This window comes from Ornithorhynchus anatinus, chromosome X1, assembly GCF_004115215.2.
Source record: "Ornithorhynchus anatinus isolate Pmale09 chromosome X1, mOrnAna1.pri.v4, whole genome shotgun sequence".
Lineage (NCBI taxonomy): Eukaryota > Metazoa > Chordata > Mammalia > Monotremata > Ornithorhynchidae > Ornithorhynchus > Ornithorhynchus anatinus.
The window spans coordinates 86,019,250-86,042,762 of NC_041749.1; the positions used below are offsets into that span (position 1 = coordinate 86,019,250).

At 44.6% G+C, this 23,513-nt stretch overlaps 1 protein-coding gene across 7 annotated transcripts in view; it reads right to left on the minus strand.

The window, feature by feature from the left end:
- Positions 1–23,513, minus strand: part of PBRM1 (polybromo 1) — a 98,906-nt gene that overhangs the window by 43,055 nt on the left and 32,338 nt on the right. For all 7 annotated transcript variants that reach the window (XM_029051173.2, XM_029051169.2, XM_029051170.2 and 4 more), the window contains 4 exons: positions 18,885–19,101; positions 7,499–7,640; positions 6,331–6,428; positions 2,058–2,102 (listed from right to left, as the gene is read on the minus strand). In XM_029051173.2, coding sequence (XP_028907006.1) covers positions 2,058–2,102; positions 6,331–6,428; positions 7,499–7,640; positions 18,885–19,101 — 502 coding nt within the window. The remainder of the gene's footprint in view (positions 1–2,057; positions 2,103–6,330; positions 6,429–7,498; positions 7,641–18,884; positions 19,102–23,513) is intronic.

The following is a 23,513-nucleotide window of genomic DNA, read 5'->3' on the forward strand; positions in this document are numbered from 1 at the left end:
ATTGGGTTGTCCACGTGGGGCTCATAGTCTCAATCCCCATTTTACAGATGAGGGAACTGAGGCACAGAGAAGTGAAGTGACTTGCCCAAAGTTACACAGCTGACAAGTGGCGGAGCCGGGATTAGAACCCATGACCTCTGACTCCCAAGCCCGTGCTCTTTTCACTGAGCCACGCTGTCTATACTTCTGGGAGCTGAATTTAACAATAAACAGATTTGAGAATACCACTTTAAGCTTACAAGGTCAAAAGGCTTATTCAATAATGGCCTCAGCAAGGATAAAGGTTTCCCTGCAGGAATAATCAAGGCAGTTTTCTAGAAACGTTCACTCCTGGTGATTTACCCAAGAGGAACAGCCAGGTTCCTGGGGCTGTGTTTCTGACAGCCCCCAAATTGTCATTCCCTTATAACGGAGGAAAAAAAACAACAAATGTTTGAGAGCCCTACTAGCTCTCAAAGATCCTGAGTCTACTGCATGAGCTTTGTAAATGATATTTTTCAAATAAATTTGGGTGCAATTACAGCCAAGTTAACAGGTTTACATTTTCCTGGCACTGCCAGAAGAACACAGATGAAACATATTTAACTGATCTCTTTATAAGCGAGGCATAGGAACTGATCTGATAATCCTGGCTGACCCGAGACAAATGATAGGTGATTGATTTTTCTTCACTGACTTTGACACTTGGCAGCTTTTATTGGGACAAGCTCTAAATCTGAAATCAGAACAGACAACTAGGAAATACCGCTCTGATCTGATTAAGATTTATTATAAAGCAGACTAATTTTTAGATGGTGGCTGTTTTATGTCATTTGTAATGTCATCTTTATTAGCTAACTGGCTAAAACAGAATGCATAAAAAAGAAAATAATTAAAACAACCTCAAGTCCTTTGAGTATTCTCAGTTCTTTTCCCACACTCTGTGGCAAGTGAACACGTATGGACTTGCTTTGCTAATTATGTCTAAATATACCGAAATACTAGGTTAAAAACAATTTCAGAGTTAGAAAGCCATTATCAAATTTAGAAAAACCAACACAGTGGTCCACAATAGTGGGTATTTCTCTTCACCATTTAGCTTGTCCATTTGCAATACCTTTTAAGGTTGAGATTTTCCATTTTCTCTCATCCCCAACTTCCCATCCCTCCCCTCTTCCAAGGATTACACTCTTTGGCAAAAATCACGGGCAAAGTTAATGATGATAGGGATGCTCGTGAACTTAAAAAACAAAGCCACGCTTTGGTTATGATTCCTTAAACCAGCAGTGTGGACGAGTGGAAAAAAATGTACACTTCTCCACAATCCCCTCCCTGCCCCCCTCAATCCACAACCTCTCATAAGCTGCTCAGTCTGAACTATGCAAACAGGAGATCGATAAAACCAGCATTTTTACTGCTGGTACATCTTGAGTTGCAACTGGTTCTATGAATTCAGCTTTCCGAATCTGGTTACCATAATATACATGCCCACGAGGAAGTGATGGGGTTAACAGGAAGATCTTTCAATAGAATATGAATAAATTCAGAGTTTCTGAAGACAATCTTGTCAGTCGGGGGCACCTAAAACCAAATCGGCAGCCACGTGTCCTGGCATCATCTTGGACGATATTGCCAGAGCTATTTCCTCCCTATTTCTCACCCCTTTCACAATTTGTTAAAACAATATTCTAAGTGAGAAGAGTTAGGTCTATCTTACCTTCCCCTTCCTGGATACCCTGCACCAGCACTGTGTGCCCACGCTGCCTTCTTACCAAAACCGACAGGCATAAAGGCGAGTAAGCTTTATCGGCCCAGATAATTATAAACTGGGGTCACCCCCAAAAGGACTCAGGGTCACGCTTTTGATCTTTGGTCTAAGGGACCTGTGAATATTATTTCTATTGATTACATCTTTATTTTGCAGAAGATGCTTCCTCTTTAAACTGACACAAAGGTAAACCTTTATGCTTCCCGTGCCTTAACGTAGGTTTCCCATTTCTTCAAATTAACTCAGCTCATGCTATATCAGAGTTCACCATTTACAAATACATTTATATATATGTAAAATGTATGCACACCTGGACAGCCTCCTGAGACCCAACACATCACTGTCATGAGTGTTCCTGGGAAAGGAGAAACACACATCATTAATAAAGAGAAGCACAATCAGCAAACATAGGTCTCACAAATTAAATATGGTCAAGAAAGAAAGATCACAGATTATTTCTCTTTGAACACAAAAAAGAGCACCTGGAAAACATGCTTGAATACCGAAGACATCTTTAAATTTGTGGGGGAAGCTTATTCTCACAGTAAGGAGTACAACAAATCTATAATCATGCTTCCCAACTGTTCTTTCATTGTTTGGTATTATGAAAGGAGATAAGGCAGAACAAGAATAATAATAATAATAATAATGTTGGTATTTGTTAAGGCTATGTGCCAAGCACTGTTCTAAGAGCTGGGGTAGACATAGGGGAATCAGGTTGTCCCACGTGGGGCTCACAGTCTTAATCCCCATTTTACAGATGAGGGAACTGAGGCAAAGAGAAGTTAAGTGACTTGCCCACAGTCACACAGCCGACAAGTGGCAGAGCTGGGATTCGAACTCATGAGCCCTGACTCCAAAGCCCGTACTCTTTTCCACTGAGCCACGCTGCTTCATAACACCTAACACTTAAATTCAGGTCTGGTTGGATTCATTTACCTTACTAGTAACTACTAATTCAGGCCATGTTTCCCCACTCCTCAAGAAACTCGGCTGGTTGACCATCCACCTCCGCATCAAACAAAAACTCCTCACCATTGGCTTTAACGCACTCCATCACCTTGCACCCTCCTACCTCACCTACTACAACCCAGCCCCGCCCACTTTGCTCCTCTAATGCTAACCTTCTCACTGTACGTCAATCTCGTCTATTTTGTTATGCCGCCAACCCCTCGCCCACATCCTCCCGCTGGCCTGGAACGCCCTCTCACCTCCAATCTGACGGACAATTACTCTCCCCCTGCTTCAAAGCCTTATTGAAGGCCCATCTCCTCCAAGAGGCCTTCCCTGACTACGCCCGCTTCCTTCTGCGTCGCCCCGACTTGCTTTTATTCATCCCCCCTCCCAGCCCCACAGCATTTACGTACTTATCTGTAGTTTATATTAATGTCTGTCTCCCCCCTCTAGACTGCAGGTTCGTTGTGGGCAGGGAATGGGTCTGCTAATTGCTATATTGTACTCTCTCAAACGCTTAACAGTGCTCTATACACAATAAGCACTCAATAAAAACCACTGCACAAATGAATAATTCATTGTGGTTCCTGATTCCTATGACAGAGTTCAACATTAGCCCATTTCCTTCACTGTCGAAGTGCCTAGGCGTCTCTTCCCAATGATATTAATGACAAGAACGACTGTGGCATTTGTTAATCAGCTGTGTGACTTTGGGCAAGTCACTTAACTTCTCGGGGCCTCAGTTACCTCATCTGTAAAATGGGGATTATGACCGTGAGCCCCACGTGGGACAAGCTGATTACCCTGTATCTCCCCCGGCGCTTAGAACGGTGCTTGACACATAGTAAGTGCTTAACAATACCACCATTATTATTATTATTATTAATCGCTTACTACGTTGCCAGCACTGTCCTAAGCACTGGGGTTAGAGATCATCACAGTCCCTATCCCACAGGGGGCTCATAGTCAAAATCGTTAGCCTATAAAGCCACCAAGCCCTGCAGTGTTATCCATTAACTTTTGGGGCTATTATTTTCCCTAGTTACAGTACTGGACTGTCTCATTAACATCCATTTGGCCGCAGTGCATTTTCAAACTTCGCTTTTTTCTTCTTCCACACATAATTTAGATTTGTCCAGTTCTTCTCAATTGCGCTTGCCACTTCTATACATCACTTAGCAGTCCTGGGTGCCTTCAACAGAACTGGAAAGTTGTTATACTACATTCTGCTAGAAGGTGAGGGTTATGTTCTTGACAGACAAATCTTGCGTCTTGGAAAACCTGGTAATCAGCACGCACACCTCGCTCACTGCCACGCACACAGGTATAACCAGTTCTTGTAATTTTACATCACATTATACCCAGACAGGCGTGTGTTGAAGAGCGCTCCTAATTTCCCGACGGCATCCTAACCAAAACATGGGTGAAAAGACATACTGTCGCCCCTTGGGAAAACTAAGTGGATTGTAAAAGCCTGTTTCTTTCGTTTTAAAGTGCGGTAGAGGGTAATCAAGTTCATTTAATCTGCACGATAAAATGGCAGGCCCAAACACACAATGTCTGTGGAGCTATTCCCTCAGGGCTAGTCTCTCTTCATCACTCAGCTACTTTTTTTTTGGGGGGGGGGGGTTGCTTTTTTTTTTTTCCTATAGCCTCTCTGTCCTGTCATGCTGGCACTCAATTATACTATCACTAATTGCCTTCGTTACCTTCTTTTGCCTGAGAAGTTTTTATCTTTGATTGGTGACTGATCTGGAAAACACAAATGATGATGTAGTAGAGTTACATAATTTACACTCTTATAGATGTCCTCGATTTGATGTCTCTGATCTGGTTTCTCATTTCTCCACCGTTGCCCCTGGTATAACAAGGAATAACTTGGAATCTTGCAATTCATAGGCTAGGAATGGAGGAGAAGGACACCTCTGGAATTCCAATCAATTTCACTACTACTCCACAATCCGTGAAAAGCTATTTTTCAAGATAAAAGTTTTTCCCCAAAGTTCTTATCACAAGAGGGAGAGAGGACAACACAACCTCCCTTTTCTAAACAACTGACGAGGGTGTAAAGCTCCCTGTAGGCAGGGAACGTGTCTACCGACTCTTGTTGTACTTCCCTAAGCGCTTAGTATACTGCTCTGCACATAGTAAGTGCTCAATAAATACTGTGGATTGATTGATCCTAAAAATCTTAGTGTGCTTCTGAAAAGCAGCTAGACAACTCAGCCGATACTGATGATCTTTGCCAACTCTATCAGCCAAGTCTCGAGCCCAGCTATATTCTGTCTCCACTTGGCCAATATTCTGTCAACGATCCTTCCCGTCCACGTTGACTGTTGTGTAGAAGAGGTAGAACTGAAAAAGACTGCACATAAAGAAAGCCTCCCTGACTGACTTTGCCTGAGCCTACACACTGACCTGAAGCATGCAACATCTCAAAGAAATTTCACAGTAACGTTACGTTGGAATATCCCCTGCAACATTCTTCTTCAAAAAGGGGAGGAGGGAGGGAAGAGGTGGGGAAAGGACAGTAAAGAGGAGACTGGGAAAGGAAAGTTTGAAAGCACTTAATGACATGATTTACGATGTAAAACGCCAACGGACCAAAAAGGGGCAGATGAAGACCTGGCCTCCAAAATGAGCATCAACTTACTTAAGAAATACAAGTGGTCGAGATCTCCCCCTTACCTTTTAATTCAAACATTACAAGTCTACAGTGTCACTGGTGCCTATACGTATTCCTTTGTTGTATGCTACATGCCGTCAGAGGTGCAGTGGCTCTTTCAGAATACCCAGTTTGTACGTTCCGGCAGTGTATTCCCAGCATAGGCTACGATACGCTAATCCCTGGTTACCTGAAGGAAGTGCCTAACTTCCGCCAGGGAGGAAACTTGGCGCTGGGGGCCACCGGAGATTATTTAATATAGGGTTGAGCAAATATTTGGGCTGGAGGGCTATTGAAAGGTTATAAGCAAACTACTGAGGGCCCCATACACCAGACATCTAGCAATAAAATGGTGATGACATTTATTGTTTAAAGAACCCTTCAGGTTGTTCCTACACAAATCTGCAACACTTATAAACATGTGCAATGACAATGTGATATTGATTTTCTCTTTTGCTGGACAAAGTGTGGGAACTGATGAGGCCTTGGGGCCATACTCTGTCCACCCCAGATTTAATGCCATGCGGTAATGCACTTGATGGTCTCCCACTGATCCGAAAGAGTTAACACCCCGCCCAAAGTGCTAAACTCACTCCCAAGGAGTAAACCTGGGCCCTGGGAGATTGGGCTAAATAGCTTTCTAACCAGAGGTAGGATTTCAAAATTCTGAAACAAACTCTCCCACGACATCACCAAAGGCACAGTTTGGAAAACTCCTGCGTGGAAGAGTAGACGATTTTGCCACAGTACATGCCGTTCGTTTTAATTCCTCCTGATACCCTGCTTGAGTTCAAACAACATTTTCTATTTCTAGCTCACGATGAGGGAGGGGAAAAGTAAAGTTTGTAATTTTCGAAGCCATATTCAACAGCTCTTACTCACATATTTCTGCACTCGCCCCAAAAGTAGAGAACGCAAATGCCGCAGGGAAACCTATAGAGTTACGAAACAAAAGAGTCCTCACCTTTTTCGTTTGGCACTACCGGTGTCAGATGGAGCAGAAGAGATCATGCTGTCTCCGTCCTCTATGTCGTCTCTCCTAGCAAGCTCCTTCTTCTTTGCCTGAACGAGAGCAAATCCCTAGAGTCAAGCTCTCTCTGCTGAATGCGCCCAGAATCCATGAATATTAAAGAGTAGCACAGATCAGATTCACTCCAAAAGATACAACCACAAGTAGGATGCATGAATATTAAAGTATCATTAAAGATTTCCAATAACTACAATTTAAGGAAAGTCTGCAAGACAGAATAGTGGGTTAAAAATGGACCTAAAGATTTAAGCAATCGATTCTCATCAACAACAGTTCAGACTATCAAGTACTTGAGCTCAATTCTTAAATTTTAGACTAAATGAGAGACAAGATGGTCATACTAAGCAAAGCTTTACCTGAACAACTCAAGAGATTCTTTGGTACCCTTTCTTTTAGGGAGAAAGAGACAGTGTAACTGAGAAGAGTGGAAGTTCAGGGAGAGGGGGAGGGAAAAAGAGAGAGAGAGAGGTGAAAGAAGATCCACTTTTCAAGCAACACATGAATTTTTAAAGCTCTGCAGCCAAATAAACTTGGAGTTACAAAGTAGTGGACTCAGAGGAAATGAAAAGAGAAATGCCATAGGTTTAAGATGTCTATTATGGGCCATACGTCGGTGGCTATGCGGGATAAGCAATCAAAGCATCCGGTTTTCCTAGAAAGCAGGGGCCGTGTATTTGCCAAGCTCCATGTTACGAGAAACTCATGCTGTGGGACTCGGCTAGTCCAATGTTGCAAGCGTGTGCTCAGACTGCTTTTTCTGACACGTCGTCAGCTACAGCTGAATAGACGCACGCTGTTGAACACATATTCCCTAACAACGTTCTAGCCAAAATGCAAAGAGAACAGACACTGGCAGAACTCAATACGTAGCCACGGCCTTGCACAAGCCCTAAGAATCAGCTGATGGGATGATACTTTCTGAACACTGCAATATGACCCACTCACCCACTCGAGGGCATTTAACCGAACGTTAACTGTGCGCACAGGGATTTGGGTAGATGGTGCTGAATTTCTAACACACTTCTTCGAGGGAATAGGCTATGTCAAACTTTCACCACCACACCGAACACGCCACGTTCTCAACAAGACCCAAATATCCTACCTGCATAACTTGCTGCATTTTCAAAACTCGCTTATAGATGGCCGAGTTGGGGACATTATAGCGTTTGGCGTTTTCAAACATTAAGTTCAGATCACATTCCAAATGATCTAGAGTTTCATATTCGTGGTTCTTTAGCTTGGTTCTGTGAAAGGAACGACACACGTAAGACCTGCATGTTGTTTCATGTTAGCCAGTTATTGAGAAGTGCCCTTTCAAAGATACTTCCAACAAGAGAACCTTATATCAACTTTACTGGTTACAGAAGAACTAAAATCCATAAGGACCAGCATGATATCGGTGGCATGTTAGGTGCTTACTGTGTGCCAAGCACTGTACTAGGCACTGGGGCAGGTGCAAGATAATCAAGTTGGACATAGTCCCCGTCCACATGGGCCTCACAGTCTAAGTAGGAGGGAGTAGGATTTAATCCCCATTTTACAGATGAGGAAACTGAGGCACAGAGCAGTGAAGTGACTTGCCCAAAGTCACATGGCAGAGAAGTGGTGGAGCCAGGATTGGAACCCGGTCCCCTGATTCCCAAGCCCGTGCTCTTTCCACTAGGCCACGGTGCTTCTCGGCTTCATCATTACCGAGAGAGACTTAATGGTCTATCTAGACCAGTATTCTGTCTTCATTCAAATCCATCAATGGCATTTACTGAGTGCTCACTGTGCACCGAGTCCTGTATTAAGCATTTGGGAGAGTACAACAGAGTTGGTAGACGCATTCCCTGCCCACAAAGACCTTACAGTCTAGAGGTGGTGACAGATGTTAATATAAATGAACAGATTATGGATGGGCACATAAGTGCTGCAGGGCTGAGGGTGGGGCGAATACCAAGTTCCAAAACGGCACAGATCCAAATACAAAAGCCAAAACAGAAAGGAGAAGGAGTAGGGAAAAAGAAGGCTTAAATGGGAAAGACCTCTTGGCGGCAATGTGATTTTCATAAGGTTTAGAAGGTGGGGAGAGTGGTGGTCTGGCATATGTGGAGAGGGAGGGAGTTCCAGGCTAGGGAAGGAAGGTGGGAAAGGGGTTGGTGGCAAGATAGATGAGATCGAGGTACAGTGAATAAGTTGGCAGCGGAGAAAAGAAATGTGCAGAGTGGGTTGTAAAAGGAAATAAGCAAGGTGAGGTAAGATGGGGGCGAGCTGATTGCTTTAAAGCCAACGAAAAGGAGTTTCTGTTTGCTGTGGAAGTGGATGGGTGCTTGGCTGAGAGGGGTAGTGTCAAAGGAGAGAGATGGGTCGAAGATAAAGCCAAGGTTAGGGCTTGTGAGATAGGGAGGATAGTGGTGTTGTCTACAGTGCATGGCTCAGTGGAAAGAGCACGGGCTTTGGAGTCAGAGGTCATGAATCCCAGCTCTGCCACTTGTCAGCTGTGTGACTGTGGGCAAGTCACTTCACTTCTCTGTGCCTCAGTTCCCCCATCTGTAAAATGGGGATTAAGACTGTGAGCCCCATGTGGGACAACCTGATTCCCCTGTGTCTACCCTAGCGCTTAGAACAGTGCGCTGCACATAGTAAGCGCTTAACAAATACCAACATTATTATTACAGTGATGGGAAGGACACGGGGAGGGCAGGTTTTGGGTGGGAAGTCGAGGCATTTGGCTTAGGGCATGTTTACTTTGAGGTGTCGCTGGGATAGCCAATTAGAGATATTTTAAAGGCAGGAGGAAATAGGAGACTGCAGAGGGGAAAGGTCAGGTGTGGAATGGTAGATTTGAGAATCATTTGTGTCGAGATGGTAGTTGAAACCACGGGAGTGAATGAGTTCTCCGAGGGAACCGGTGTAGACGGAGACTAGAAGGGGACCCTGAACCGAGCCTCGAGGGACACCGCTATTAAGGGGTGGGAGGCAGAGGAGGAAGCTGCTAAGAAGACTGAGAAGGAGCAGTGAAAGTGACGGGAGGAGAACCAGGAGAGTGCCACTGAAGCCAAGGTTGGATAATGTTTCAAGGAGAAGGGGGTGGTCAAAGGCAGCTGAGAGGCTGAGGAGGATTAGGACGGAGTAGAAGCCATCGGATTTGGCAAGAAGATCACTAGTAACCTAAAAGGGTGGTTTCCATGGAAGGAAGGGGGTGGGGAACCCAATTGGAGAGGGTCAGGGAGAGAATTGGAGGAGAGAAGCAACTTAACCTAGTGCATAGAGCACGGGACTGGGAGTCCCAAGGACCTGGGTTCCGATTCAGACTCTGTCGCTTGTCTGCTGCGTGGCCAGGGGCTAGTCACTTTCACGCCTCTGTGCCTCAGTTACCGCATATGTAAAATGGGGATTAAGACTGTGTCCACCATGATTAGCTTGTGCTTATACAGTGCCTGGCACACAGTGAGAGGTTGGATGCCATTAAAAAGAGAGGTAGCAGGTGTATACGACTTGCTCAAGGTGATTGGAGAGGAATGGTAGCAGGGAGATAGGGTGATAACTGGAGGCAACGGTGGGATACAACCACTCATCATATCCCGACTCGATTACTGCATCAGCCTCCTTTCTGATCTCCCAACCTCCTGTCTGTTCCCCGCTTCAGTCTATATTTCACTCTGCTGCCCGGATTATCCTTCTACAGAAACATTCTGGGCACGTCACCCCCCTCCTCCAAATCTCCAGTGGTTGCCTATCAACCTCCGTATGAAGCAAAAACTCCCCGCTATTGTCTTCAAAGCTCTCCATCACCTTGCCCCCTCTTACCTCACTTCTCTCCTTCTACAGCCCAGCCCGCACACTCCGCTCCTCCGGTGCTAACCTTCTCACTGTGCCTCGTTCTTGCTCGTCCCTCCGTCGACCCCCGGCCCACGCCCTACCTCTGGCCTGGAATGCCCTCCCTCCTCAAATCCGCCAAACTAGCACACTCCCCGCCTTCAAAGCCCTACTGAAGGCTCACCTCCTCCAGGAGGCCTTCCTGGACTAAGCCCCCTTTTTCCTCTGCTTCCCCCCCACTCCCCATCGCCCCTACTCGCTCCCTCTGCTCTACCCCCCTCCCCGTCCCACGGCACTGTTTTATTAATGATTTGTGTATATATCTGTAATTCTTATTTATTTATATTGACGCTATTGATACCTGTTTACTTATTTTGATGACTGACCCTCCCCCCCCCCCGACTGTGAGCCCATTGTGGGCAGGAATTGTCTCTATTTGTTGCTGAATTGTACCTTCCAAGCGCTTAGTACAGAGCTCTGCACACAGTAAGCACTCAATAAATACGACTGAATGAATGACTGGGGTCAAGGGAGGTTTCTATTAGGATAGGGGAGACAGGAGCATGTTTGAAAGCAGTGGGGAGAAGCCATTGGAAAGTGAATGGTTGAAGATGGCGGTCGGGAGGGAAGAAGGGGGACAGCGTTTTGATAAAGTGCGAAGGGATGGTGGTCACATGCAGGTGGAGGGGGTAGACAGTGAGAGGAAGTGAGAAATCCGGAAAGATTTCTCCTTTCTGCTGGGAAAGACAAGAGGACAGAGGGACAGGAGCGGAGAAGGGGAGATTTTCGGTTGGTGACTCCCAACGGGGGCAACAAGATACTTGAAGGAACCTTGTGACGGCTGCCCCCCTTGCTAACCCTCCTCATGGTTAGAGATGGACTATCACCCAACATTCCTAACTCTTCCTCCATTCATTCATTCATTCAATAGTATTTATTGAGCGCTTACTATGTGCAAAGCACTGTACTAAGCGCTTGGAATGTACAAATCGGCAACAGATAGAGACAGTCCCTGTCCTTTGATGGGCTTACAGTCTAATCGGGGGAGCGATCCAATTATTAAACGCTTGTATATAAACGTGCTCACGACTACACCTTCATAAACGGTTGTTATTTTCTGCCAGCACAACCTCCTTCAGTAGCAAATTTACCCACTAAGTAAAAATGTGTGTTCCTTCTGAAGCTAGAACGTACAACGCATCCTGCTGGAATGAAGGATTGCTACTTCTGGACACTAAGACTACCTCACAAGGTTGGTACAGGGGAGCTTCGAGTTCCTCCCGTGCTTGAAAGGGTCTCTCCCCAGACTGAGAGTTCATTTATTTACATACTGCATAGCTACACTCAAGCCGGATGTTAAAAATCTCGGCAATACAGTGTAATATTTTTTAAATACCCTATTGTCAACATTTCTAACCATTTAAGAGCCCAATTTTTTTTTTTAATTCGCCATTCGAATTTAGACTTCCATTTTTCTCTAGCAGTTCACATTTAGAGAAGCAGCGTGGCTTAGAGGAAAGAGGACGTGGGTTCTAATCCTGGCTCCGCCACTTGCAATAATAATAATAATAATAATGATGATGTTGGTATTTGTTAAGCGCTTACTATGCGCAGAGCACTGTTCTAAGAGCTGGGATACATACAGGGTAATCAGGTTGTCCCACGTGAGGCTCACAGTCTTCATCCCCATTTTACAGATGAGGTAACTGAGGCACAGAGAAGTGAAGTGACTTGCCCACAGTCACACAGCTGACAAGTGGCAGAGCCGGGAATCGAACCCATGACCTCTGACTCTGAAGCCCAGGCTCTTTCTACTGAGCCACGCTACTAATGCTGGCATTTGTTAAGCGATTACTATGTGCCAAGCACTGTTCTAAGCACCGGGGGGATACAAGGTGATCAGGTTGTCCCACATGGGGCTCACAGTCTTAATCCCCATTTTGCAGATGAGGTAACAGAGAAGTTAAGTGACTTGCCCACAGTCACACAGCTGACAAGTGGCAGTGCTGGGATTTGAACCCATGATCTCTGACTCCCTAGTCCGTGCTCTTTCCACTGAGCCACGTCGCTTTACTTGTCTGCTCTGTGACCTTGGGCAGGCCACTTAACTTCTTTGTGCCTCAGTTACCTCAGGGGATTAAGACCGTGAGCCCCACGTGGGCCAACTTGATTACCCTTTATCTACCCCAGTGCTCAAAACAGTGCTTGGCACATAGTGAGTGCTTAACAAATACCATTATTATTATCGTTACAAATAACAACAGCCAAGGGTTGGATGTTATTGCACCTTATCGTGTACGACAGGATATTCTGCTGGTATTAGCTTCGTTCGGGAAGCCTGGCTCAAACTGGATGTCTGCTGGATATGATGAGCACAGGAAGCCTTTAAAAGCACTTAAATACCATGATGATGATTATCGTCATTAGAGGTCCCCGGCTAGATATACTTATCTCACGAAGACCCAGAGAGAAGGAAATAGTTACCTAGATGGTTTCAAAAAGAATGCAGAGGATTTTTTAAAAAATTCATTCAATTTATTATTTAGCATAGACCCAACCCACTTGGGAAGAAACTGCAGGTTTTACCTGTTTCCGAGAAAAGCCTGATGCAATTTACATAACACACTTGAGGTTATAATGGTATTAGCGCTTATTAGGTGCCAAGCACTGAACTAATCAAGCACAGTCCCTGCCCCGCATGGGGCTCAAGGGAGCAAACTCAGTTTCTTAAGAACAAAAAATGTCTACTACGGCCATGAGCTACATTTTACTTTTACAAAGTTTAAATTTATATCAGTGGCATCTTTTCCCGCAAAATCATAGGGAAGATATTAGGCCAACACAGAGAATAATAATAATAATAACATCGGTATTTGTTAAGCACTCACTACGTGCCGAGCACTGTTCTAAGCGCTGGGGTAGATACAGGGTAATCAGGTTGTCTCACGTGAGGCTCACAGTCTTCATCCCCGTTTTCCAGATGAGGGAACTGAGGCCCAGAGAAGTGAAGTGACTTGCCCAAAGTCACACAGATGACAGGCGGCGGAGCCGGGATTAGAACCCACGACCTGCGACTCCTAAGCCCGTGTTCCTTCCACTGAGCCACGCTGCTTCTTTCAGAGAAAGGGACAAATATAGAATCCCAAACAGAAGAGTGGCCAATTCAAACGCTAACTATTCTGGAGAACATATTAAATCGCTGGAGATGAGGGGAATAGGCTCAGTGGAAAGAGCCCGGGCTTGGGAGTCCGAAGTCATAGGTTCGAATGCCGACTCTGCCACTTGTCAGCTATGGGACTGTAGGCAAGTCACGTCACTTCTCTGGGCCTCACTTACCTCATATGTAAAATGGGGATGAAGACTGTGAGCCTCACGTGAGACAACCTGATGACCCTGTATCTACCCCAGCGCTTAGAACAGTGTTCTGCACATAGTAAGCGCTTAACAAATACCAACATTATTATTACTAGTAGATTCTCCCCACAATAAGCAGAAATTCTCGATGATGGGCTTTAAGGGACTACCACAGCTCTCTCCATAGAAAACTTATCTGTTCCCTTTGTCCACTAAACCTCAGCTTGCGCTCTCCATTCTTCCCAGGCTCACCTCCCTGAGCTTCATTCTCGATTCACTTATGTATGCATCCATAATTTATTTCAAATACTGTCTGCCTCCCCCTCTGGACTGTAAACTAGCAGCGTGGCTCAGTGGCGAGAGCCCGGGCTTGGGAGTCAGAGGTCATGGGTTCGAATCCCGACTCTGCCACTCGCCAGCTGTGGGACTGTGGGCAAGTCACTTCACTTCTCTGTGCCTCAGTGACCCCAAATGTCAAATGGGGATTAAGACTGTGAACCTCACGTGGGACAACCTGATGACCCTGTATCTCCCCCAGCACTTAGAACAGTGCTCTGCACGTAGTAAGCGCTTAACAAATACCAACATTATTATTATTATTATTAAAGTCGTCGTGGACAGGGAACATGTCTACCAACTCTGTTACCTGAACTCTTCCATGGGCTTAGAACAGTGCTCTGCACACAGTAAGTGCTCAATTAATACTATTGACTGATGCCTCTGATCGCTTGCTCACACCCTTCCTCCTGCCACCACGTCAGCTCCGTGTCCTTAACTGTGGTACTTGTTAAGCACTGGCTTAGTGGAAAGAGCACTGGCTTGGGAGTCGGAGGGCGTGGGTTCTAATGCCAGCTCTGCCACTTATCAGCTGTGTGATTTTGGACAAGTCACTTCACCTCTCTGGGCCTCAGTTACCTCATCTGTAAAATGGGAAGCAGCGTGGCTCAGTGGAAAGAGCCTGGGCTTGGGAGTCAGAGGTCATGGGTTCTAATTCCGGCTCCGCCACTTGTCAGCTGTGTGAATTTGGGCAAGTCACTTCACTTCTCTGTGCCTCATTACCTCATCTGTAAAATGGGGATTAAGACTGTGAGCCCCACGTGGGACAACCTGATCACCTTGTATCCCTCCAGCGCTTAGAAGAGTGCTTGGCACATAGTAAGCACTTAACAAATGCCATTATTATCATTATTATTAAAATAGGGATTAAGTCTGGGAGCCCCACGTGGGCCAACTTGATTACCTTGTATCCACCCCAGTGCTGAGAACAGTGCTTGGCACATAGTAAGCGCTTAACAAATACCATCATTATTATTATGCACCAGGCATTGTACTTAGTGCCGGGGTGGGTAGGGCAAGTCTATTAATTTCTCTGGGCCTCAGTTCCCTCATCTGTAAAATGGGGATTAAGACTGTGAGTCCCATGTGGAACTGGGACTGTGTCCAACCTGATGAGCGTATGTCTATCCTGGCACTAAGTACAGTGCCCGGCACATAGTAAGCGCTTAACAAATACCACTAAAAACAAAAAAACAAACAACAACAATTTTTAAGTACTTGCTTTTCCATATATCCATTTTTCCATTCTCTATTTCCTCCTCGTTGTTTATTATATTGTATCCCCTTTTTAGACTGTAAACTCCTTGTGGAAGTCTTCTACCTCTACGGTGCTCTCCCAGGCACTTAATACAGTGTTCTGCGTACCTTAGGTGCTCAATAAATACTACTGACCAACTGATCGCATTTGATCGCAGAGAAGCAGCGTGGCTCAGTGGAAAGAGCACGGGCTTGGGAGTCAGAGGTCATGGGTTCTAATCCCGGCTCCGCCAACCTGTCAGCTGTGTGACTTTGGGCAAGTCACTTCACTTCTCGGTGCCTCAGTTCCCTCATCTGTAAAATGGGGCTGAAGACTGGGAGCCTCACGTGGGACAACCTGATTACCCTGCATCTACCCCAGTGCTTAGAACAGTGCTCGGCACATAGTAAGCGCTTAAAAAATACCAACATTATTATTATTATCATTATTTGGACAACGGCATGTCCACTTAGGGACAAAAGTGTGATGAGTACACTAGATAATTGAATCTGCTACCTTAACACAGAAAAGTTGCTGGCTATCAGACTTCTGTCCATGCTCTAGGAGCTTCTGACCAAAAAAAAATGTCTCCTGTGTCCCAGCTCCTCAAAGCCAGGTTTGTCCTGGCACCCTGGAGAAGCAATGCAACCTGGTGGAAAAAGCCTGGGCCTGGGACTCAGAGGAACTGGGTTCTAATCCTGGCTCTGCCACTTGCCTGCTGTGTGACCTCGGGCAAGTAACAACTTCTCTTTGCCTCAGTATCCTCATCTGTTCAATGGGGATTAAGACTGTGAACCCCATATGGGACAGGGGCTGTGAATAACCCTAACTTGTACCTACTCCAGAGTTCATAACAGTGTTTGGCACACAGTAAGCACTAAACACAATGACAAATAATAATCATCATAATAAAAAAAGCACAGCTCCCTAACTTGAGCTCACTGCGTCTTCCCAGCAAGCTTCCAAACGTCCCTGGCTTGTGACACTCCCCACCTCCGACCCATAGCTCATGCCCTTTCCTCTGCCTGAGATGCTCTTTTCACCTAAGTTTCGTCAAACCACATTTTCCTTCTACCTTCAAAGCTCTTTTAAAAAGCTCCCTTCTCTATGAAACTTACACCACTATCTCAGTCATGCCAGGCCTTCAACCATCTCAGGCTCTCCTATGTACTTATTTTATTTTTATCCACTAAGACGTTTACGATGGTGAAGTTTCCCCCCACTTGCGCCATTCTTGTTTTTAAGAGCACTATTAATATTGGCTTTTCAAATTAAGGGGGAAAGTTTTGAGTCTGATTTTAGTTAATGAAATCATTTGAAAATGAGAGATTTGGGAACTGTTAGCATATTTAGCTAGGAAAGTATTAACGAAGAGTGAAGACGGATCTCTGACTTTATTCAGTTCCAAGACAAATGAACTGACAATCAGTATTTTGATGAATTAGGGCAACAGTCAAGAGTTTTTTTCTTAACCTTCACTGAATGAAACTAAAATGGATTCAGTTAATCATTTAAGAAGCTTCACTACCTATTCACCTCAGACAGGAGACGCTTCATGAACACCCTGAGAAACTTCCAAGAGCCCAATTTCTTTCAGTAAGTAACCAGGAAAAAATTAATAAGGTTCAGTTCTATCAAATGTGTCTACTGAAAAATGCTGTTTAACGTTTCCACTTGGTTCCATGAGGCAATCGAAAGAGGTCAAAACAAAGTATAGTTTCCCACAGAAATTCATGTGAAGTGAATTCTTGTGGGCACGAGAACCAAAAAAAAAAAAAAAGGCAATATAAACATACTTTTTCAAGCGATAAAAACTCCATAACCAAATAGCAACGCAAATACGTAGAGCAAGATCGATTTAGACCATTACATTTTAACAAGGTCTAGACCCAAAAACGTACCTGTGCTCGCCAAAAGTTTCGATTTGATGCTCACCAGAGTCCAGGCACTTCAGCCCACCTAACTTAATTGTGAGATTTAAGCTCTCTGGATGTTTACAACTTGCTGCATCTGACTCTGCTCCAAGTGGCCCTGTTCTCCACCTAACCTGGGACAGCGGGAAAGGAGAGAGACGGCGGCAGGACAGAGCCTCCTCCAGATACACAGAGCTGGGAAGCCTTCGGTGGTCGATATGGCGGAGACAGTTGTGGCTGTGACTGGGTAACTCTGAGCTGCCAAGAGCCTGAAACTCTGCCCCTCTTAATAACAATACCCTATTACTCTTTAGGTTTTCATTACAGGCATTTAGCCTCGACCTTGTTTTTTATGTTTTTCATGTGGCACAGGATTGCACCTACCCAGAGCTTAGTATAGTGCTTGGCCCATAGCCAGTGATTAACAAATATCACCATCATTATTACCGGCGTTTTTTTTCTTTTCTAACTGGTCCACTGCCAGTCCCCTCTCCTCTCTTATTCTTAGATTGTGAGCCCCTTGGGGGCCAAGGACAAGGTCTAATTCTCATCCATGTATTCCCCCCCGCCCCCAGCATTTAATAATGTGCTTTACGCACAGCAGTGGCCTCATCTATACTATTATTACAACTGCAGAAGCAGTTAATGCCTCAGGCCAGGCAATCCACTCCTATTGCTCCTCAGTAGAATTCTAATTTGTTGCATTAAGATGCCTGTTACATTGCTGCGCTGTACTCTCCCAAACACTCAGTACAGTGCTCTGTACGCAGTAAGCGCTCAATAAATATCAACAATTGAGTGGTGTAATGTGAGATCACGATGGTATAAACACTTAACTTTGCACCAAACACTGGGGTACGTACAAGATAAACAGCTCGACGGTCCCTGCTCCTCACAAGGCTTAGGGACTAAGAAGGAGGGAGACCAGAACATTTTTTCCCCCAGTTTTCAGACAGTGAAACTGGTCACCCAAGGTCACCCAGCAGACAAATGGCAGGGCTGGGACTAGAACGCAGGTCTCCTGACTCCCAGTCCCATACTTGTGTCATCAGGCCTCACTGCCCCCCCTCATGATGGATTACGCTCAATCAACGGTATTTACTGAGCGCTTTCTAGGTGCAAAGCACTGCATTAAGTGTTTGGGAGAGTATAACAGAATTAACAGACCCATTCCCTGCCTATAACGAGCTTACAGTCTAGAGGGGGAGACAGACAAGAATACGAAGGGCACACAGTCTTAGTTCCCTCTTTAACTGATGAGGTAACTGAGGCCTAGAGAAGTGAAACAACTTGCCCAAGGTCACCCTGCAAACGAATGGTGGAACCGGGATTAGAACCCAGGTCCTCTGACTCCCAGGCCTGTGCTCTTTCCACTAGGCCACGCTGCTTCTACGTGGGAGATAACTACCCAATAAATGAAAAACACCGCAGGTACTGGTTTGGGAATATGCAGGAGGCCGGCACAATAATAATAATAATAATAATGGTATCTGTTAAGCGCTTACTATGTGCCAAGCATGGTTCTAAGTGCTGGAGAAAAAAGGTAATCAGGTTGTTCCACGTGGGGCTCACAGTCTTAATCCCCATTTTACAGATGAGGTGACTGCGGCCCACAGTGAAGTGACTTGCCCAAAGTCACACAGCTGCTGGGATCAGAACCCACGACCGGTGATCCCCAAGCCCGGGCTCTTGCCACTAAGCCACGCTGCTCAGGCATGGTGAAAGTGGAGCACCACAGCAGTGTGAGCGGGCTCTACGTAATAGCGGCATTAAAATTCCCTAAGAGTAGTATAATGGGGGATTGCTGCACTCACAGGAACTTAGGAACAAACGACATGGCCCCTTACCTGATCTGTTGCAACGAAATGGGCATTTTGATTTGCTGATAATAATCGGGATATTTTTTCTTCGATGGCAGGTGGAAAAAAGGTTCCGCTATAAGCTGCCCTTGGTTATTCCGACAGCTCCTAACAGTATCGTAGAGCTGATAAAAGGGGTTGGAAATATCCATGAAGGAAGTAATGCTCTCTGCTTCAGATTCACCCTCTTCATACCGATGAGCAGCTGAAACGACAAAAGGGGTTTGGAGTTTGTTCTTGTTTTCTTCTTTTGCTTTGTTTTTAAAGAAACCCACATTCTTCAAAAAACAACAACACAATAACCTCTTTAAGTTATGTATTCCTTCTGAGATTAATCTCAAAACTCAGCCCTGGGTGTCTTAATGTAAATGGGAAGAGAAATGCTTCATACGATTTAGAGATTAATGCAAGACACTGGGGGCGGAAAAATGAAATTCACCTTGACAATTTTTCAAGAGGCTGAGAAAACCAGACATTATAAATGAGAAATCTTCCTTATTGCATATATTAAAGCTGGAGCAGAGAGGATAAGTCTTTATACAAATGATAAACATTTACTCAGAATAATTTATGTACATCAGATAAGGTGCATTTTTAAAGATGAAATAGAAGATGCAGGGGGATCCCAACTTCCCAATTTTTTAAACTAGAGCCACTTCAGAAGTATTGTTTTTTTGGCTTTCCAAAATCTCCCAAGGGATCAATGCAGAGAATACCAAAACAAGGTTAACTTCCATACTGTACATATAATAGAATGATTTCACAGATAATTCACGATGCTCTTAGATTCAGAGCAGAGATCTTAGTAAATTCTATTTATTATTTTAGGGCTTACGCCTCTTCATTTGGATATAAAAACGAATGCCTGGATGTGAACAGTGTCTGATAATTGGTTCAAAACAGAACCAAGTTGGTAAAATCATAATGAACCGGTAATCCTCAAAGATATTTCTCGTTCCAAAGCACCGGTTTCAACATTATAATCCTAGCATCCTTTATAGAAGTAGTTCCTGGGGTCCAGGTGGTAAGGTACATGGGAACCACAGAAAAAAAGGGGAAACCATTTTAAAAGCCATGATGTGTTGGGGGAATACAGGAGAAAATGTAGAGGACCAAGAGGGTTTCCTGATTGACAGGTGGACTTCTCGGGGAGGTTTTACACATCCATTTTACTTCTGAAGAAATACAAATCTGCTCTCCGGTCATGGAACATCTCTGACTAAATGCATGGACACAGCTGTAAAACCTTATCTATACTAGACTGCGTACACAATTCTGGTAATTTGGGTATCCCACCTTGGTCCGGGAACCAATCCTCCATTCATAACAGTGCTCCCCATGAAAAAATGTGTTGCTATTATAAACACTTCATCCTAAGATGCGATCTACATCAATCGTGATGTAAGTCTTTACGACGGCCAGGCCGTAAGCCACGTGAAAGCAACACCCATGAGAAAAGGAGAATTATTCTTCCAAATTAGAGGGAAATCACTACTGGGCTTTGGAATTTCTTCTGCTCCAACAGAATCTGGAAGGTGGAAATTTCAACACTTTGCTGGCTGTCACACTGAAGCGTGTAATTAACTAAGAATCTGGATACAATTCTCTGGCAGACCTCCTCATCATCTAGTAAGCAGATCGGTTATTTTTTCTTACGGAAGACACTCAGCATTCTAGATCTTCATGGGAAGATAGCTAACTTGATGGAACGACATTTGGTGTAGATCCACCTGTAAGAAGGCATCTGATGATGATGGACAAGAGTCCACTGTTCTGAATCTAAAACTGAAGAAAAATACCTGAATTGCTGAATGAGCTTGGTGAAGACCCTTATTTTTTCTTCTTTATATCCTCTGGGGAAAGAGAGAAACTTACTTTCTGAAGAAAGTAAGAGGGTGCACTTGAATTTGCATCCTTTATTCACCCCATCTTCAGCCCCACAGAACTTAGGTACATACTCATAATTTCTTTATACTACTGTCTCTCTCCTCCTCTAAACTATAAGCTCCTTGTGGGCAGGGAATATGTCTACCAACTCTGTTATACTGTACTCTCCCAAGTGCTTAGTAAAAGTAATAAAAATAATTGTGGTATTTGTTAAGCGCTTCCTGTGTGCCAAGCACTGTATTAAGCGCTGGAGTGGATACAAGCAAATCGGGTTGGACACCGTCCCTGTCCCAAATGGGGCTCACAGTCTCGATCCTCATTTTAGAGATGAGGTCACTGAGGCCCAGAGAAGTGAAGTGACTTGCCCAAGGTCACACAACAGACACGTGGTGGAGCCGTGAACCCATGACCTTCTGACTTGCAGGCCCGTGCTGGCAGTCATGCTGCGCTCTGCACACAGTAGGCACTCAATAAATACCATTGACTGATTGATAGGAAAGTGACGGAAATGTTTGCAAAGTGTTTGTGAATGGGAGACATGAAAAATTCTAAAAAAAAAAAAAAAGTTTCCTCTGCCTTCCCCTTTCACCCCTCCCCCCAAATCAGTATTGACTCATATTAACAGTTCTCCGTGAAATTTAGGAAATTCAGGAATTGAGAAGCAGCGTGGCTCAGTGGAAAAGAGCACGGGCTTTGGAGTCAGAGGTCAAGGGTTCGAATCCCGGCTCTGCCACTTGTCAGCTGTGTGACTGTGGGCAAGTCACTTAACTTCTCTGTGCCTCAGTTCCCTCATCTGTAAAATGGGGATGAAGACTGTGAGACCCACGTGGGACAACCTGATGCCCCTGTGTCTACCCCAGCGCTTAGAACAGTGCTCTGCACATAGTAAGCGCTTAACAAATACCAACATTATTATTATTAGGAAGAAACACTACTTATTTTCATTAGAAATTGGCCATGTGAAGATTTAACAAACCCAATACGTCTTTATGGCTTAATGGCAGATGACCTTGTATCCTGTTTTAAAATTTACACCTTCTAGCAGTTAGATGGGATTAATCCAGACAATAGCAATCAATCATTAGTATTTATCGAGTGCCAAGAGCCCACTCCCTTAGGTCCTGCATTAAGTGTCTGGGAGAGAAAAACAGGAACAAGACATATGTACGCTGTCCTGAAGTTACAAACTATGGTGGGGGGGAGAAACAGATAAATTATTTACAGATAGCAAAAGCCGGAGACAGAACAAGTAGCACAAATAGGACGGAACCACTAAAGAAATAATTAAATGCATTTAAAAAAAATATATTCATGGGCATACAAGTGCTGAGGATACGATTCAAGTATCTCAAGTGCCAAAAGTGGGGGTTGGTCTGAAAACTGGGGCATTGGGAATTAACTGGGGAAGGTTTCCTGGAGTAGATGGGATTTTACGAGGGCTTGGCAGATGGCTGGAGCTACGGTCTGGTGAACTGATGGGGGTGGTAGGGAGTGTTTCCTACTGGGAGAACAGCATGAGACGAGGTAGGAGAACCTAGAGAGAGGGACAAAAACCGGGGGAGCTGGGGAGAAGCAAAGAGTCCAAGTTGGCGACTAGGGGGTGAAGAGAGATAGGTAAGAGGGAGAAAGCTGGTGGACGGCCTTGAAGGCGATGGTAGAGAATTTCTGCTGGAAAGGAAGGGCGGTGGGGAACCAAAGTTTTATGACCTATTGTGGCTCTCTGATGAATATCTACCTAAACTTTTCTTGAACCTATTTGATGTTAAGATCCTCAATTCAATTTTAAGATTCTTGAGAGCAGGTAACATGGATCGTCCTTCTGGTGTACTCTTTCAAGCACTCAGTAAGTGCTCAATAAATACCCCTGTCTACTTTCCAAAAAGTGGTCATGGTCCCAACAAGATGTGTTACATACACTCTGGATTTCTCTGTATATCGTATACTGCTATTCCCTAAAGGAGGAGGGGTATCATTTTATATGATATTGAAGGCTCTTCCAGAAGATTCTTTTTATCACCTATTTTCTTTGGTATTAGAACTTAGAGGAGAGGCAAAAAGTCAAGAACTACACACATGCTCCAAGCAGAAGAGATAATAATGTTGGTATTTGTTAAGCGCTTACTATGTGCAGAGCACTGTTCTAAGCGCTGGGGTAGATACAGGGTAATCAGGTTGTCCCATGTGAGGCTCACAGTTAATCCCCATTTTACAGATGAGGTAACTGAGGCACAGAGAAGTGAAGTGACTTGCCCACAGTCACAGAGCCGACAAGTGGCAGAGCTGGGACTCGAACCTCTGACTCCCAAGCCCGGGCTCTTTCCACTGAGCCATGCTGCTGGGTAGAGGCAAGAGAAGACAAGAGGGAAAGTTATTAATATAGCTAAGGCACAGAATACCTAATAAACCCCCCTACACTCATTTAACAGAAAAATCTCAAGAATATACAAAAGAGAAGCTATTTGTTTCAATCCTGTAGAATGTCACAGCTACTCACACAGCCTCGCTTGCGACTGAAAGTTTGGAAGATGTGAAGCACTGATTAATAAATTTCAGAAAGATCCTCACAGAAAAACCAAGGTTTTCCTCAGGTATTTCCGTTACTCGGCACAATTTAGCCGCTTCTGTTTTCCATTCAGTTTAGCAGAAGAAACATTCACTCGGTGGCAAGTCAAGGGACAGAAGTTCCACGATATTTCATCACCCACTGACATCAAGTCTTTCCTTTTTCTT